This window comes from Falco peregrinus, chromosome 6, assembly GCF_023634155.1.
Source record: "Falco peregrinus isolate bFalPer1 chromosome 6, bFalPer1.pri, whole genome shotgun sequence".
In the NCBI taxonomy this organism is placed as follows: Eukaryota; Metazoa; Chordata; class Aves; order Falconiformes; family Falconidae; genus Falco; species Falco peregrinus.
This window is the reverse complement of record NC_073726.1, coordinates 92,085,453-92,103,846: the sequence shown is the minus strand read 5'-3', so window position 1 is coordinate 92,103,846 and position 18,394 is coordinate 92,085,453. Positions and strand designations below refer to the sequence as shown.

Here is an 18,394-nt window from a genome sequence, read left to right as displayed (position 1 = left end):
GTTGATCGGCATTTCATTGTTTTAGTTTAACCTGTTAATTCTGTCATAGGTTTATGAAAAACATCTGTGATAGTTCTAGATGTACTACTGTACTAGAGTTCAAGATGTATATACTAGTGAAACATTGCTAGTTTGCTCTATTTTGTTTCAATTCTTGTATCTTGACTATTTTTATTGCAGATGTGTATGAACAAAGATCTGCTCAGCAGTTCCCAAAGAATGCCAAGTCATCTTTTGCTGACTTAATTGTAATGTGTAAAAGTAGTTTACACATCACAGTTTCCTCTTTTATACTTTTCTTTGTGTTCTGTTGCATTTAAGGTCCTGATGGACCTTACCTTGGTTGTGGCTCAGGCATTCCTTAGACTATGTCTGTGTGGACGTGGTCGTGGAGGCTCTGGGTGTCGCTGCTGGAGCAGGGGGCTGGACCAGATGACCTCCAGAGGTCCCTTCCCACCTCAACCTTTCTGAGATTCTGTGATGGGGACTGTATTCTCTTCTGATGTGCAAAAACCTACTTTCCATGTTCATATACGTGCTGAGTAGCATAAGCCTTGCTTGTTGTATTTTTTGTCTGGGGAGTTACTGATCCAGTGGTGCTTTTCTGGCCTTTTTCAAAAGGAAAAAAACCAACACCCAATTATCTGTCTCTTGAATCAAAATTGTGTAGTTTATTAGCAGGGTGGATTATTTTAATATGGAAACTTATTAAAAGCACCTGGAAGGCTAAATCATTTGTCTCTCAGTTGCCTTTCATCCTTTGCTTTATTGACAAGATTAAAGAACTTTGGGAGCAATGAGATACAGTTTTGTTCTGTGGAACAGTGCAGATTAGATGGTGTGTCATGATTTCCAGGTATTTTGTTGCTCTATCTTTAGGTACTGTTTTGGCTGATTTGCCAAGTAGAGAGGAATAAAGCTTTGCTGTTCTTTCCTTCTAATCAGTCCCAGTGGTGCTGTATGGGAGAGGAATCTATATAGATTATTTCTATTGTGATTAATCCAATATTACTGTTAAAAATATATCCACACTGCAGTCTGTGTCCTCTTATATTAAATCCTTTTGAATCACAGTATATTTGGATTTTTCCTCTGAAATAAGGATTGCGTTTGACAAGAGAACGTTACCTGCAGCTTCTGTCCTGTCGGGATTTTTCTCATGACATGTTGCAAAAGACCTTCTGCAAGCTATTGATATTCTGAGACAGAGTTCAAATTAATTTTTTTTTCCTGTTGCCCCATAATTCTTCCAGTTTCTGTGAAGCAGGGCTACATCTTAAACTGCTGCCACGCAGAGGGAAGGGAGTGCTGGTGGCTGCTGTGGTCCCACCGATCCCATGGTGCAAGAAGCTGATCCGTGTCGGTCAGATGGATCAGACGCTGCTCTCGCGCCACAGCAAGGGCAGACGGCTGGCGCTGATGCTGTGTTAGCCAGGAGGGTTATGCGTAACCGTTTCATGGTGGCAAGAGGAGCAATTCAAGAGAGCTTGCTGTAGACCTGCGTGTGGACTAAGCTGCACACCCCTAGAACTATCATTCCCCTGTAAGGAAGAGCTGGTGTGGGACTCATGGTGGATCCCAGTGGTTCCCCTCTCCTTTTCCTCTTCAGCTCTTTGCTATACAGCATTTAGTGTATGGTGTATGATGCCATGCATATTGACGAATATTATTTTAAATGCATTGATAGACGGGTATCAATTTACCAGATAGCTTTATGGTAACAGTTGTAGGTGGAGGGAGAAGATGAATCTCAGCAGTACGTGTGAGCTTCCAACAGGGTGTTTAAAGCGGCGTTGCTGCTGGGGTGTGCAAAGCAGCTCTGGCTGGGTGAGTAAAACAGCGTGGAGGTGTGGTAGCTTGTGCCGGTGGAACATTGTGTGAGGGCAGTCACTTCTCAGGGCTCTGTAGGACCTGCCAGAGGGTTTCCCATGCAGAGGACTCTGGTACCATCTGCTCAGCTGAAAGTTTGCCGTCTCTGAGTCTGCATTATATGCTGCTTGCTACTTTTGCTTTGCAATAGCCTTTTCCTCTTTGTCTTTTTTTTGCTCTCAACTTATTTTGTATTTGAACAATTGATAAGTTCTAGACTAGGACCACACTAGTACCATGGCTATTGCTTTAAACTGCTAACTTTCTCCAGCTGTTTTTCTTCTTCACCAGCTAAGGTGAGAGCCTTAGCATTTACTGCTGGAGATCAGGCTGCCTGGAGGACTCGTGGTGTAAAAGGAGGGAGCTGCCATGCTTACTGTGGTACCTCTTCTGAACACAACGTCAGGCAGAGGCCATTGCTTCAGTTAATAACATTCTCATTTTTTCCAGTGTAGGGGGTGGGGAAAATGGAAGGAAGTACCTGACTGATCAGTACCTGAGAACAGGAACCTGGAGGGGAAACTGAGCCAGGGCTAGCAGGGGGCCTGGGTGGTGGTGAGTAGCAGCAATTAGTTTTTCTGTGGAAGCTGGGGATGGGAACTGCACATGGAACAAAATAAAGGGGGGTGGGATGACTGTGAAATTGTGCTTTTTGCTTCCGTCCCCTTTTTCCCCAAGCAGAAAAAGATGAGTGTTGGCTGAGGCAGCAGAAGAGGCGGGCATGGGCTGAGTTGAGGTATCAAAGACTAATCAGAGTGACCTTGGGTAGAGGAGACATTTGAAGCAAGTTGGTGCCCGGTAAGACATAAATAAAATTAAGGATGGTAGGGAGTGACTCTTACCTGATGGAGGAAGCAGTGTCATTGGGATAAACTAGAGGAGAGGAAAGGGTACAGCTGCGTGGGGGGACAGAGGTGGTGGCAGGGGAGGGAACGACGGCAGTTAACGGCCACCTGAGTTTGTGTGCAGAAAACATGTTCCTTTTAGCTTGGGCTCTAAGTTAACAGCCCTGAGCATGCAGGTCTGTAACACTTGAAGCTCATGCCCTGTTCTGCTGTGTTCCCAGACATTTAATCTCACCTATATCCTTGTCCGCACAGCAGTGTTTGGGCAGTCAGCCAGTTAGGAGACCTGATTTGGCCCAAAATGATCAGTGATTTTTCAGCTGGCTCAGCTCACCACTGGCTGACTGGCTTGTTGCCTGGTCTCCTGAGTACCGGCGTAAGGAGTAATGGAGCTTCCTTTTGTAGGGTGACTAAAGTCCTGAAGCTTAGAAAATTTGCGCAGAGAGGGTGGGCAACACAAGGAATACAGAGTTGTGATATCCTTTATTGCATAAACCGACATTCCAACTGTTACTGTCGATCATATTAATGCTACAGTCATACGGGACCAGTCTGTAACCTAATAAATCAGCAGCATGCGTGGGCATACAAGAATCCTTCATGTGCACGTGCTAGTCGTCTTATTTCTACAGAACCACTAACGTCGTGGCCGTCAGTGCCGTGCTGCAGCAGCACCAGGGATGCTGTGTTCCCGTGCGCTGCCTGCCTGCTGGTCAGGAGAGGGGACCCGTGCTGATGGTGGGCAACTCTTACTCATGCAGGGGTATTCTCCCACCAGTCCCCACAGGTGGACTCCTCTGCCTCGGGCATTGGTGTCGTCGTCTCTCCGATGCAGCCGGGTCTGCAGGTGGCTCCCCTCCCAGTCTGTCAGAACTTCCCAAGGTTTGACCGGCCGTGGCTTGTGCCTGCATTGGTAACCTCTGCTCTAGGTGCTGTGTGTGGTGTCTAGTCAGTTCATGTATTTCCCCATGATTTTATCCAGTAGTCCTTGGTTTCCAGTAGATCCTTGCCTTACCGCTGTTGGCTCTGACTGTTTAACTCTGAGCACTACAGTTAGTTTTGTTCCTTCTTACCCCAGTCACCTTAAAGCTACAGTTCACACACTTGCTCTGTTAAGGGAAGGCTGTGTGGACTCAATCTGAAGGTTGCTCTCGCTTCTATACCCATGCTAGCTTGGACTGTAACGTGACCCCACCGTCAGCTAATTCAGGGAGCTAACTCCATGCAAACCCCTCAGAATGAACACATGCCCAGGAGAGTGCTACCGAGCCCCCAGAGGGTCTATGGTGTGAAGACCCTCAATCAGTTCACCAGCCGTGGACAAGCGCCAGAGCTGGTGCAAGGTTGAGTGGGACCTTTTACTTGGCAGTAGCTTGGTATTAATCAGCTTAAATATAATGTGAAACTGTAGCTGGAATCTTTTATTTTTCTGCTGCAAGCTGATATGTGTGAAACCCTGTCAAGGTATTTTTCTCTTCCTCTGTTGTTGACCTACATAGTAACTGATAGCAGGAGGCTGTCAGCCTCTTTTAGCTCAAATGGTGGAGTCTCTCATGGATGTAAAGCTCCAGCCTTACCATTTTGAATCACAAGGATGTTAAAATGATTGTCATAATTTTTAGTGATTGCTGCTGCTTAGTTTCCTATAAAAAAAAAAAAACAAACAAAAAACCAACACCCAAAAACCAACACCCTACCCCCAAACACAGTTCTCTACAGCAAATGTCTTTTGGCACCCCGTTCTTCTCTTCTAGTGCCCCAAGCTCTGTCCTTAAGGTTACTTACTTGACACTTTCAAAGGTCAGCCGATATTTCTGCTCACAGTTGGTGTTAACTTTTTTCTGATTGTTATTTGAAACTAAATAAAACTTTTAAGTCTTGTTCTTAACAAAATAAAATCAAGTTAATTATGTAAAAGTGAGTTATTAGAGGTGTTCTTGGTAACTTGAGAAGTTTTCTTGGGTCTTTTTTTTTTTCCCAAGGCAAGAGTAGACTAGGAGTTATGTTCTTTCTACTGTTGTTCTTCCTGGACTCACACATTTATTGCGGGTTTTTGAGGCAAATTCTTTTCAAGTGTATGCCCTCTTGTTATTTCATTTATAACAAGCTTATAATGTCTGTGGAATGTCACAGAGGCATCGTCTGTCCTACCACATGTGGAGGGCGAGGCTGCCCCGGTATATTAAGTATTTAGTATGTTTATATTTAGCAGTTCCCATTGCAAGGAATTAATGCAGCTTTCGTTGTGACATTTTTATGTAGTGATTTCAGCAAGCCTTTGATACCTGCTGGAGGGAAGTTTTCAAGCTGTATTTGTGAAGGTAAACGGGTAAAATCCTGGTTTTCTTCTGCTTAAATGTTCTTTCATGTATTGCTGTTTCTGTATCTCAGGTGAAATGTTAGGAAACTTTTCATAGCTTATTAATTAAACTGATGTCACTATGTTCTGTTATTGGACTAAAGGATGTGAACAAGAGCACGCTATAATCCAGAGATGTGCTAAAGCAATTCCTTTTCTTCTTTACCATATGGGTGCGCAGAAGGAAAAGGAATTTCTGAGCTGGCCAAGACTCCTGCTTAAAACTTCTGGAGGCTATTTGGGTCCTTTCAGTCTCTCCTGAAGTTTTTCAGCATGCCTCTAGGAACTCTTTTCCTCCTCTGGGAGTCTCACGTGTGCAAGCGGGGATTTGTAATCCTGGGGGCAAAGCAGATGAGGAAAGAAGGGAGAGGAAGGATGCTTTATGTAAAACACAATACGATTGGAGTTTGTTTGTCGCTTTTGTTCTTGTTTCTGGCCCCATCTCCTCCCAAAATTCCTGTACAAAATCTAAGGCGGTGATGCCAGCATCCTGTCTTGCACAACTTGGGGGATGTAGCTAGTACAGAGGGTGAGGAAGCAGCAAGTTGGTGCTGTCGTGCTGAAGATGTAGTGCAGGCTTCTGTAGAGCGTATACTGAAACAGCTGCTGGTGTGGGGCAAAAAGGCACCCATGATTCATTTATTCAGGTAAAAAAGTGATGTAAGGGTTACGTTTTGAGAAACCAAAACTTTTCACTCCAGGGAGTGTTAAAATGTTCAGGAGGTGCTAGTTCTGCACTTGCACATGCAACTTTAATGTGGCTTTTCATGTGTTCAAAAGGGTGAGAGAATGAAGGTGTAGTGGAAACCAGTGATATTCTTGGTTTTCAGGTGTTTGAATCTTTTTTTTTTTTTTTTTAATCTAAAATTAGCCATCTAAGTCTGGCTAAATCTAGGATTCTGTTTAATAATGGACAGCTTAAGTAGGACTGTGGTTTTTGTGGGCAAAAAGTTGCTATCAAACCAGGTTTGTTTTTATCATTGTGAAAATGAGTGTTTACAAATATTTTTGTCTAGAATAAAGAAAAATAACTTTTGTAAGGATTGTAGCGTGTTAAAAGATGAGCTTAGTGGTATGGAAAATACAGCAATGCTTCAGACTCTGCAGCAACTCCTGTGATCCATGCCAGGTCACAGAATGCACCACTCTTATTTTCCCTCCTGGCTTGTCTTGTTGGATTTGTCTCTGGTGGGTTTTTTCCTGATTGAAAACTTAGGTTTTGGTAGTTGTAGTTGTAGACTGGACATAATATTTAAGAGCTTGATGCTGTGCATGGGAGCGCTCTGGTTCCTTTTATTTCTGCTTGAGCATATGCTTCAGTATCCGATCTGTGCCATCGACATCAGCGGGACTGCTTTGTCCTATGTGTAAATGTGGTTATTTGTAAAGATGCCTCCTTTAATATTAAGCAGAGCTGATGCATTGCTCTTGCGTGAGAACCCAGTTCATTGCTTTCGCAGTAGTACAGGCCCAGTTATGTAGTATTCTGCCTTGATCAAACTATTTAATCAATAAATAATATAGTATACAAGATGTTTGTCCATACTGTCTTATACTTGATTGTGATGAGTAGAATGTATAATATATTGCTATATACATATCAAACTTGCTCGACAGCAGTGATGGCTTATAGTAGAAAATTCTGTGGTTTGACATTGTTAATTCTAGTAGGCTTCCACAGTTTTGAATAAAAAATATCCTACTCGTTTTTGGTGCTGTTTGAGGTCTGCATCAAAATAAACTCTGTTTCCAGATCTTTGTTCTTTTCTACCTTGCTAATTTCTAACTTCTTATCCTACCAAGTTCGCTTGTTCAATACTGGTTTATTTTTCTGTTTCTTATTTCTGTAGTCAGTATGTATCTTTCACTCCTTGTAAAGTTCTTCAAAGCATCTTTATTATTTAAAAAAAAAAAAATCTGTCTCATTGGGGTGCTAATTGGAAAGGAAGATCCAATGCTCCAGTCAGCTTCCTGCCTTCTAGCATCATACTGTTTAAAATTCTTTTGCACAGGGCAGATAGCAACATTCGGGTTTCTTGATAAAACATGAAGAGATCCTAAATTTCATTGACTTTTCATAAGACTTAGGCTTTTCAGTGTCCTTTTTTAGAAGGAAGATTGATTCCTAAAAAACAAAGTATTTTTTTCTCTGTATTATTAGCATTGTAAGTGCTTTGACAATCGAACTTAAAGACGTTGTGCTGTAGAGGCTTAATATTCTGCACAGAAGTAATTAGCTGCAGCTGTTAAATGAAGTTTCTTTAATCAGCAAAAATTCTGAAATAATGTCTACTTTTATTATATGTTAGTGCCTTAAAACAAATATAATTGTACTCTTTTACATCGTATAAGCAAAAGGATATAAATGAGATGTTTGATAGCTATAGTGACTGAAAACTCTACATTGTTGAACTTTATGCGTCTATTGCTTTTCCTAACAAAGTGGTTTTGTACCTGAGTGACATTAAGACACTAAAAACCGAATGACTTTGCTTACACGTAGTTGAAAACTTGTGCAACCGTTATATGCAATTTGTTTTTTGTTTGCTCCTCACTAATGAAAGTTGCATTCGTTGTTGTAGTCAAAGTATTATATTTCTTAATTAAAGAGTTGATCTGATTCTTCTGAAAATCTGTTTCAGCTGATACTGTAACTACAAAACTAAGAAATGTTACGTAAGCTCTAAATGCTTACGCAGTTTCTAGTGATCCTTCTTAGTGTTCGTGAGCAAATGCCTGGCTGCTGATACGAGTGAACTGTTAGAATGTAGAAAGCATCCGCCTTTCTTCACCAGTAAAACTGAAGCTGTGCCAGCTGTGACGGTGCTTAGGGGTCCCAAGGAAGCCATTGATTTGGCCTTGGTACCCTCCTCCTTTTGAGCTGATGCTTGGGTGTAGGTGGCTGCTGTAGGCAGAGGTGAGGAACAAATGCCTTGCTAATGGTCACAGCGCATGACAATCTCAAGATAAACTCTCCCAATTCTGTTCATGTTAATGCTTATAACATAGGAAGCAAATAATTCCTGAAGGATGACCCCTTGCCTGCCTGTCCTTTTTTTTTTTTTAATCCTTCAAAGTTATACATGTTCTGCATTTGATAATGGAATCTGTGTTGTTTGGTTCTTAACTAGAAGCTACATTTTGTATGTGTGATTATCATTGTGAAAGAAAACAAGAGTTATCTTATTAATGCACTTCACTAATGAAGTATTTAATTGGCTGTATTACCTTCAGATGATTTAGGAAGATTCTGACTATGTTCCAAAAATCTTATTACAAAAATACTTAGCAATACTAAGGAGCTCTTTGGCTTTCAGTTTTGCAGAGGACTTGCTCTTCATGCATAAGGGATGTGCTTCAGCTCTCCACTCCCTTCTGCAAGTTCTGTGTGTCCGTTCAGTCTGTCGTTTTGAAATTCTCTCTAAATGTATTCCCCAAGGGTTTTGCTTGTCCTCGTTCCAGAGCTGCTTCCAAAGGCCCTGCCTAAATTACAAGACAAAGGAAAACTGGGTAGACGTGGATACCAGAGTAACAAGCAGCAGTGGCCCTTAATGATCAGCATGGAGATCTGTGGATTTTAACATATCGAACATCTAGAAGTGGCTGTTTTCTTTCTGTTATGCCTAGAAAAATACATACAATGAATTACCATTTTTGCAGGAAAAAACCCCACCAGAATGGCAGTGCAAGGATGCAAATAATTAAGTGGCTTGTCTTCTGAACAGAATTGCTGGATGAACAGAACAAGATCAAGCTCTGAGGCTTCTAACTGTATGGGTTAAGAAAGGCTGCATTTAAAATATGGAATCTAAGCAGAGAAATTTGGGTGTCATCAAGTTCTAGGAAATGGGAAGTATGCCCAGGCACTGGCAATCTGGGCAATGGGGAATTTTCCACTGCTGAACAAAAGATGTGGGAGGAAGATTAAACATTAAGTTCCAGTTCCTTTGGCTTGGAGGTGACACCCAGCTAGAAAACAATGTCAGAGCCAGAGGTTTGGTCCAGATGAAAGGACAGGTCTGGAACAGGATCTGTGAGCTTCCAGCATCGAGGTGGGAGTTTTTGAGGGCAGTGAAGGTGAGGTTCTGAGAGCCCAGATCCTTGGTCTAAGACTTGGCTGCAAAAGAGATCAGTTAGGGCATCATTGCGCAGAAGTGGAAGGAAGTTTTGTGTGTGGGAAGCCTATGTGGGATTTAAAGGAGGGTGTTTAGGATTAAAGGAGAATGCCCGTGTGAGAATCTCCTCTCCCTAGCAGGGTCCAAAGAAGCTGCATGACGAAAGCAAGGAGGGCTGGTGTTCACAGTGGTGGCTGTGCCTTTGCAGAAGCCTGAGGAAGCAAGCTGGTGGAGCCTGAGTTGGTGCAGATAATAGTAAGGGAAGGCAGGAAACAAACGTGGAAAAGGTCAAGGGGAAGCATGATGGCAAGAGGGAAAACTTCTGAAGCTGGATGGAAAGGGGTAAGAGGACTTGAATAAGGACTCTGTGTCATGTTCCTTGTATTTGAGGAGCAGTACTCATCATGAACACAAATCTAACCACTTGCTAGAAATAAATTCTACTGTCACCTTTGTCTAAAAAAACCCACTTGAGGAATCTGCAACTTGGGTTAATACCGCGGGTGGTGAGGGGAATTGTGTATGTGTATATATACATACACGCACACAGACATCTCCAGTGTTCTTGTGTGTTGTGAATGTATATTCTCCATATACCAGAACATGGAGTTGTAGTATTTGTGCATGTTTTAAAATTGTGTATGCTGTAAGATTGGAGGGAAAGCCAACTTTGTAGTTAATGTGAAATGTTTTTTAGGTGCTGACTCTCAAAAGATTATTTTTTTAAAAAATTATCACCTATCATTGTGTTTCACTGTGTCTCTGACAGTAGCCTCTGGTTGAAGATTAAACTTGGCAAAAGGTTAAAAGTTCAGTGTTGCCACAGGGATTTATTTCTGGATGACAGACTTACACAAATATTTATGTGCTTTAACAGTTCTTGTCTATCCATCTGCTGAAAATCCAAATGATAATAAACTGGTTGTCCTTTTGCTGTGGTGACCCAGTGCTCTGCTATTTAGTGTGAGAACAGCTGCTGTTGGCCAGTTTTTCTTTTCTTGACTCCATTCTAATTTTTATTTCTTTTGGAGCTTGAATCTTATCAAGAAGTTTGAAAGCATTTTTGGGTGGTTTTTTTTTTTTTTTTTTTTTGCAATTCCGCTTCTAAAGAGCCTGTTGTCACACCAGATAGGGGAGACATGTTAAAAGTCATTGTCTTGGTAAGTGAAGCTTTAGCAGCCATTAAGTTCAGAAGGCTCACTACTGTGTGCATAATTAAAGCACATTAATTTTCAGTTAATGATTTGGTTATCAAGCGTTATAATTTATGGTCTTTTCTGAATAACATTTAGACAGTTTGTGGGTGCTTTGAGAGTAGATGCTGTTCCTGCATAAGCAGCTGCAATAGTTAATTGCAGCGATTGTTAAAAAACTTGCACCTGTTTCTAGTTTCAGATTCTAATTGGTCTATTTATGGTTCTTGCTGGCAAAAATAGTTTAATCGCAGATTCTTTTAAATAATGTTGTTTTTAAAATACTTACTGCTGTAGTTTTGTGGTACTTGAACGTCTGTCATGAGACTTCAGAATAAACGGTTGGGGTGACTAAAGGAAGCAGCAGCTTTCTGTTAGGTAAGGATTTTGAAGGTTTACTCAAAATACTGTGTATTTTAAGACCTTGCTTATGTTGCCTAGAAGGCGGGGGTGGGTACTGGATAGGGAAGCTGACACATTTTGGTATATGAGTTTATGCTGGGATTCTTTCCAATCTTACATTTTTAGATTGATGCTTTCTGAGGTCTCTAACTCCGAGTATGTGAATGTAGTGCTATCTGCATGCATCAAACTGCCTGCCTGCCTTATGCTGGATGGAGAGCTGCTTGGTGTTTGGGTGTCACTTGGGGGGAGCGGGGGGTGGCAGCTGCTCACACATTTGCAATCTTCTCATCCTCTTATCTTTATTCTGTATTTTCACTTAGTTCTTGTTGCTTAAGAACTCAGAAGAAACACGTGGTATTGGTATTTAGGGGTGTGATTTTTTTTTTTTCTTCCGTTAGGCTCATATACTTCAATATATTTGTAAAGTAGATCTTCAGCTGGAGTGTAGAATATGACATCTCCTGTAGCTCATGTTGTCTATCATTGGTAATTGCATAGAGAATATGTGTCTGCAGAAGAAGCTCTTGTAGTACCTCTTGTAAACTCCCTCAAATACCTGTTGACCTTTCTTTTCATCTTACTGTTTTCTTATTTTGTCTCCAAATGTCACTTCCTGGAAGACTTGGAGCTGATCATACAGTTAGTGCTAGAATTTTTCATCTCTATTGAGTCTGTGTGCTTTCTTCAAACACTTAGGTATTCTGCTGAGTGACTGAAGGAAAGTAAACTGTCATTCAAACCTCCTTAATGAGTCTAATTGGGTTATAGTGCTGTAGAAATCAACAGCTTTTGTATGTTTATGTAGTGGTTCCTGCAGTGTAGACAGACGTGAGTTCAAAACTTGTTTTCCAATTTATGGCTGTTTCATGCCATTTGAATCTAGGAATAAATGAAGTTGCTAGAGTGACAGAGCTTTTATTGTTACTGTTGTGTGCAGCACCTGGGACTGAAAATTTATTGAAGGAAAGGTAAAGGCAAAATCTTCATGGCACTTGATCTTGATGGTGCACAAAGCCCATCACCAGTGACTCAGTTTAGGGAGTCAGGCTCACTTCTAGCTACTCAAACACTGTTGATCTTTTCTACGCAGAGGGATTGTTTCTGGGGGCATGCATGTTAACCATGGGTTTTAGCAAAAACATTTCTGGTTATGAATAAAGCACACTCATTGTAAAGCATCATCTTCAAATTAGGTTAATGTGGATGTGCCTTGGGTGTCTATTTATTAAATTCTGAGATACATTGTTACCCTGTTTTTCTAAAAATTCATGTTTTTCAGTGGTAGTTGATCTTTTGCAAAAAGGATTTCAGTATCTATTAGCAAAATGTGAGTAGATCCAGTCAGAGGGTAAAGGCTGTCACTTGCCTCCAGAAACTGAGTTTTGAAAATGAGAAACATGCCTCCAAAATACATATTCCACATTGAAGTATTTTGATTCTGAAATGTTCAGTAACACATTTCTCATTCTCAAGCCATCTCCTTGGCTCCCGTACAGCATGCTGTCTCTTGGTGAGAACATGACTGTGGTGAATGATGTCTCGTTCTGGCGATCTCATTCTCTCTAGCTGCAGCTCAGCAGAGCCCTCTGCTAGACCTGGGAAAGCGTTCCAGCCTACAGATGTATGGATTCAGATCCTTCAGCTGATAGAAATGTTCGGCTGCTTTTGTTACTGGGTTGAACACATCACTGCCACAACAGAATGTCGGTAACTTTTGCAGGAATATGAAAAGTTATTTTCCCCATAAGTAGATCACAGTAGAAGAGTTACCCTAAACGGCATTACTTGTGTTTTCTCTCTTTAGAATAATGTTTTGACACTTTGAAAGTTGTTTCTTTGCTGGACAGTTGAGAGAGAGAAGCACTGTTACTGTTAAACAGTATTAATGAGCTCGGATTTGATAGTCAAAGTGAGGAGCTCAGTCCTTTGTTTTTTATTGGAGAAATATGAATGTGATGTGGGTCATATTGAGAAAAGCGGCTGAAGAAATTCAGTTTAAAAGCCTTTCAGGCAGTGCATCCATTAAAACCTCTGCATTGTATCTCTAGTACTGAAATATTGAAAGGTAATAATGCTGCTATAATTTTTTTAAATGCAAGCCTAATAGCACTTCAGAAAAATTTAAGGGCTAATAAACCACCCTGTGTAACAACGCATTTTGCTGCAAGCACAAATGCTATAGTGCAGTGGTGGTTTTCCCCCAGCACACTATGCACATTGGCCTGTAAATTGGGAAGTTATTTTCTGGGTGACATCAAGTAGTGTCAGACTTAGTCAAATTGAGAATAAAATGTGTGCCTAAAAAAAAAAAAGAAAAGTCTCTATTTTTCAGCTCTTGAGCCCAAGCTAAAGACTGCAGAAAAGAGCTGTATAAATTTTAACTTAAAAATACACTGGATGTTATGAGAGCAGTCAGGGCTAGTGCACCGGGGGTTTGAACTGTGAATTTCCAGAACTAAAAGCTTGATTTATTGCACTTGGACCTAAAATCAGCTCTCCTTAGGCAGAGGACTGTAACAAGTCATAAACCTTGCACAAAATGGGCCAGTCTGGTGGGATTGCTCTGATACTATTGTGTCATAACTCTATGCCAGTTATTCATTACCAGCTTTGTTCTTTGACCTTTATTTGTAAAGGTGAAGCTGTGCTCTGTAATAGACACGACATGATCTGTGAGATTAAAAATATTTCTGTTATACTTGGAAAGCTCAGTGCGATCTGTAGATATAACCAGATATTCCAGCATAGCACCCCAGGGAGTTCCGTAAAATTTGTTTGAATCTCTGGAAGTGTTAATTGGTTTATCATAGATTTTTGTCAAATACTTTTAATAACTGTTGTAGGAAAAAAAATCACATTGCTGTTTCTGTTGTCAGTGTTTGGTTATCATTTGTCAATCTTGTGTTTGTTTTTTTCTGTAAGTTTTGGATTGGCGTTTAGTTGCAGTTGGACTAGGTGGTCACTGTAGGTCCCCTCCAGCTGAACTCTGTATCAGAAGGTGGTTGCTCCTTTTCACTCATATGTTTTCAGTATACTGAAAAAAATGTGGTATGGATCAAGTGGCTCAGTTCCTCCTAAAAGCAGTTAGGCCAAGCTTGATATTTCTTACATGGATTGCTGCTTGCCATCTTTCCATTATCCATTGTCGTCTTCATACTCTTAGAGGAAAAAGCGTTTTTGCCTGGGGGAGGAAACTGGCAGGGAGTGTGGTGTTTTGTTGGTGGGTTTGGTTTTGGTTTTTTTTTCTGCAATTGGTGCTTATTTTAGATCCCTCCAACTGTTTTGGTTTATGTTCGTCATTGAGCAACTATGTTTTAAAGACTCACAGAATGGTCGGGGTTGGGAGGGACCGGGAGAGCATCTAGCCCAGCCCCTGCTGAAGCAGGTTCCCCTAGAGCGGGGTGCACAGTCATGTCTAGGCAGGTCTTGAATGTCTCCGCTGAAGGAAGCTTGAATAGGTTGTGTTGTATTGAGAGCCTGATGTGTATCTTTCCGATGCCTTGAAATATTTTAGGACTGGAATGTCCTGAATAACATTTTTGTCTGTTGTTAGAATAGCCTCTTGTTTAACCCAGGCTTTAAAACAGCATTCTTTCATTTTGTGTGTATCTCAAAACTTTTGCTGATCATTAAAGGTTGTGATGGAAGATTGTGCTTAAAGCCAAGATGTTGTTTGTTTTGTTGACTGTGAGTTTCAAAATCAGGCTTTACTAAAAGCTCTTAATGTTCCTAAAAGGCTTTATAATTAACTCTGCATTTAACTTGAGGTTTGTGGGCCGTACTGACTGGAACAATGAGGTCTGAATTCAAGACAAAACATGCTGTGGTGGGGTTTGCAGCTTTTGCATCTCACACCTCATTGTTAATAAAAGGAGTGGCCACAATTTATTTTTTTTAGTAGTTACTTCAGATCTTTTCAAGTTGCATGCGATGTATTTATTGTGCAGAAGGCAAGTGAGAGCCCTTCTGATCTTTTTTCCTTAAACTGAATGATTGCTAGATCTGCCTCTGCATGCATCCTGCGGTTGAAGCACAGGATGTAGGGCTTTTCCTCTCTGAAGTCTTGAGCAGAAAAGCAAAGATGCTGGGAGATAATCTAGAAAACCTCTATGACACATTTTTGTACAATAGTGTTGCTGATGTGTATGCTCTTGTTCTTTTGGGGTTCCTGGCGAAAATAGTGTATGCGCACTAACACAATTCAGTAACTGGTCTGAATCGCTGGAATTACTTTGAGTAAACCAACTTGGGATGTGCCTTCTGTTTTGAAGCTGCAGTTTGTTTATAAGCAATGTGTTTTTAGTAATGAGATGCTGACTAGCATTTGTATCTCCAGAGAAGAAGAGGAACGTCTGAGAAATAAGATCCGAGCAGATCATGAAAAGGCTCTGGAGGAGGCGAAGGAGAAACTGAAGAAATCACGTGATGAGATTAAAGCTGAGATTCAGACAGAAAAGAACAAAGTAGTGCAAGAGTTGAAAAAGAAAGACAGCAAGCCATTGCCCCCTGTTCCTTTACCAAATCTTATAGGGATAAACAGTGGAGAACCAGCAGACCCGGATGTGCGAGAGAAGAGGAACAAAATTAAAGAGGTAAAGATGATGATGATGTGGTCCTATGTGTTCTTGTATCTGATAGCAGTTATTTATATGGCATTTAGTTGGTGTTATGATTTATATTAAGAAGAAAAGACAACCAGGATTACAAGTCTTTTTAATAAACAGTAAGCTGAAAGTGCACAGCAAGTATTCATGAACACCAACGCTATTGCATGTTTTTTCCTGGTGTTGGGGTGTTAATTTTTTAAGTTGTTATCCAGTGAAATATTATTTTAAGGATTTCTTCAGCTTAGTGGTATGGGTTCAGAGTGAGTTTGTTGTTAGCACATGGAACAGCACCAAGTGCATCTTCAAAGCAGAACCTGACCTTGTCAGGTTCCATTCAAAGAATGGGATGTGCTAGTGTGTCACAAGATATTTTTAAATGTTAAAAAGGTGCATTGAAGAAAGGGGGGAAGAAATGACCTGTTGCTAAAATTTTCAAATTATCAAATTGCCACACTCTTTTCAAAATGTTTTTAATGGGCCTAAAAAACTAGGAGTTCATTGAAGTAATTGCCTCATTTACCTTGTAAAACATTCACACTGAGATACTGGCCTAGGCTTTTGATTCTGTGGCAGCTTATGCTATGGGGATTGCTGTTTCTGGTCTTGTCCTTTCCACTCCTGGTTGGCCATGTGATTCATTGCCCTCTTTAGTCTGAGCAATGCCAATTTCCTACTGTTACTGCCAGGCATTTTTCTCAGTCTGTACTTCTAACTGGTACGGCAGAAACGTTGTTTCCTGCAGTCTGCTTAGTTTTGTGCCTAAAAATGAAGTTAGCAACCAGGGATGGTTAAGGCCAGAGGTAGACAAACACAGGCCATGTAACCACTAAGCGCTATTGTCCTGGATGTTCCTTAATTACATCAGCTAAATCTTTTAAATTATAATCTGAGTTTAGTTAGCTCATAAAACCAAATAAAAAAGTCAGTCATACACCTGCCCTCATAGCAGGGAGGAGTTGCAAGCTGTATGTACCGTGCTGTGGGTAGGTCACAGAGGCTGGAATTTTGCTTTTGAGTATTAATGATGACTGGATGAAATTTACTCTTGTCAAAGAGTGAACAACTGCTTTAGATGCACGAGTGATACAGCATGGAGCTGTATCGCTATTTGAGTCTCTCGGGTAGCAGATCCTTCCCCAGAAGGTGTTCCTGTTCAGTGTCTACTGCAGAACCAGTTTTGACTGAAGTTGTGTGTGGAATATTGGACCCCCTTGGCCCTGCTGGGTTAGGGCTGTTTCCCGAAGGACAGCACTGAATTGGGGATTTCAAAAGGCTCTACTGCTTTTTAAAACAGCCCTCCAACGTTTCAGTGAGAGCATGCGGAGAATCTTGCTTTTCAAAATGTCTTTTGCAGGGTGAAGGTGAACGGTATGATCATGTAGTTGTCAAAACTACTTAATTTTAACTACAGATTACTGTATTTAGATACCTTTGAGTTTGCTACTGATGGATTTAACATGTAGAATGAAATTGAGTGGGCCAAGCAATGCGAAAGTACTGAGCACAGCTAACAGCAAAGAACAAGATGTGAAAAATAATCAGCTAAGGGATTGGAGGGACTGTTGAAAATTAGTATTTGTGTTTCTGAAGTTGTTTGGTCAGAATGTAGACTGAGGAGTTGAGAAGCTATAGATCGATACAGAATGGTAGTTTTCTTGGTGACTTGAATAAGTAGTACAGTTTACATCAGCAAGAATTGTCCAAACCTGGAGGTGTAGCAGTTTGTGGGTAAGGAATCCAGGGCAGTTTGTGACTAAGGCAGTAGGTCTGGTGATCCTTAGCTGCAGTTGCCCCAGATCTCCTGCTGTAAAAGGCTTACACTTTTTTTTTTTTGTGATCAGCCTATGTGAGTCACGCTGACAAGCTGGGGTTTTATTGCTTAATATGTTGATGGGTCTTACTGTGGTTTCTGAAGTGTAGCTTTTCATATCCAGACCAAAGATTTTGTGGGAGTATCTATTAGGTAGGTAAGTACTTCAGTTAGGATAATCGTACCTTTGTACTGAGCAGTCCTCAATAGTTTGACCACTGTGCTTCAACAGTCCAGCATCGTAATGGCATGACTGAAGTTTCTGTCTTTGTGTGAATTGCCTTCACTGAGTCAGGCTTGTTAGTACTGTAGCTACAGGTGTTCTCCAGAATTTGTAATGTTTTTGATGCAGGGCAGCAGAATTATCGCTTCTACAGCCAGGTGCGTGAAGACGTAAAATACAGGAGTGGAAGGTCTGCTAGTGAGAAGGGGAAACGATAATGCTGAGGAGCCCGTTGTTGGTATATTGTCATTTTTGTTTGGCTTCTGGATTTTGGCATACACTATCTTGCGGTGAATATAAATATAACATGGCACAAAACCCATGTATTGACAGTATCAGATAAATAATATTTTGCCTGAAACCTGTTTTTGACTGTATCAGATCTATCTGCAGCGATTCCAGAAATGCAAAGTGCCTTTTGAAATATGCTATGATCATCACCGAGGTATTCTCTCACTGTTCTTGTAACCAGTGTGGACTAATACAAATGGTCTTTGTAGATGAGATAAAGACTTAGCAAAAGAAGCCCAGGTTCCAGGAGCCAGTACCTCTAACAGAGGCTACACCTAGCACATATGCCATTTCTGACATGCAAGATACTATGATTACCTGGATTGAGGAGAAAAAAGAAAAAAAAATGTAGCACAGGGAAGCTCCTAACTCTTTGGAGGCTGCTTCAAATTCCACGTGGACCTGGGAAGGCATTTGGCCTGTGCCGTGCTTTACTTTGAAGTGTCCTGATGCATATTTGAGGAACTTCACTTTCACAGGAGAGCTTTAGACTGTTTAAATTAACAAAATGAATGGGTTTATACAGTCTGTTTTGCCTAATATGAGATGGAGAGAAAACTATGTAGAATTGGGCTGATTACTGGGGACAGTTTGTAATACAATCAGGGGAGAGACTGGAAAATTTTCAAAGCAGGATTTAGTTTCTATCCTTTTTTACAGAAAACTTATTACTCCTT

General features: G+C 40.9%; 1 protein-coding gene across 3 annotated transcripts in view; it reads left to right on the top strand.

The window, feature by feature from the left end:
* Positions 1-18,394, top strand: part of MAN1A2 (mannosidase alpha class 1A member 2) — a 145,109-nt gene that overhangs the window by 14,537 nt on the left and 112,178 nt on the right. For all 3 annotated transcript variants that reach the window (XR_008747709.1, XM_055807498.1, XM_055807497.1), the window contains exon 2: positions 15,123-15,378. Coding sequence is in view for 2 of the 3 variants with exons in the window: in XM_055807498.1 (XP_055663473.1) it covers positions 15,123-15,378 (256 nt within the window). In the remaining variant the exon portion in view is untranslated. The remainder of the gene's footprint in view (positions 1-15,122; positions 15,379-18,394) is intronic.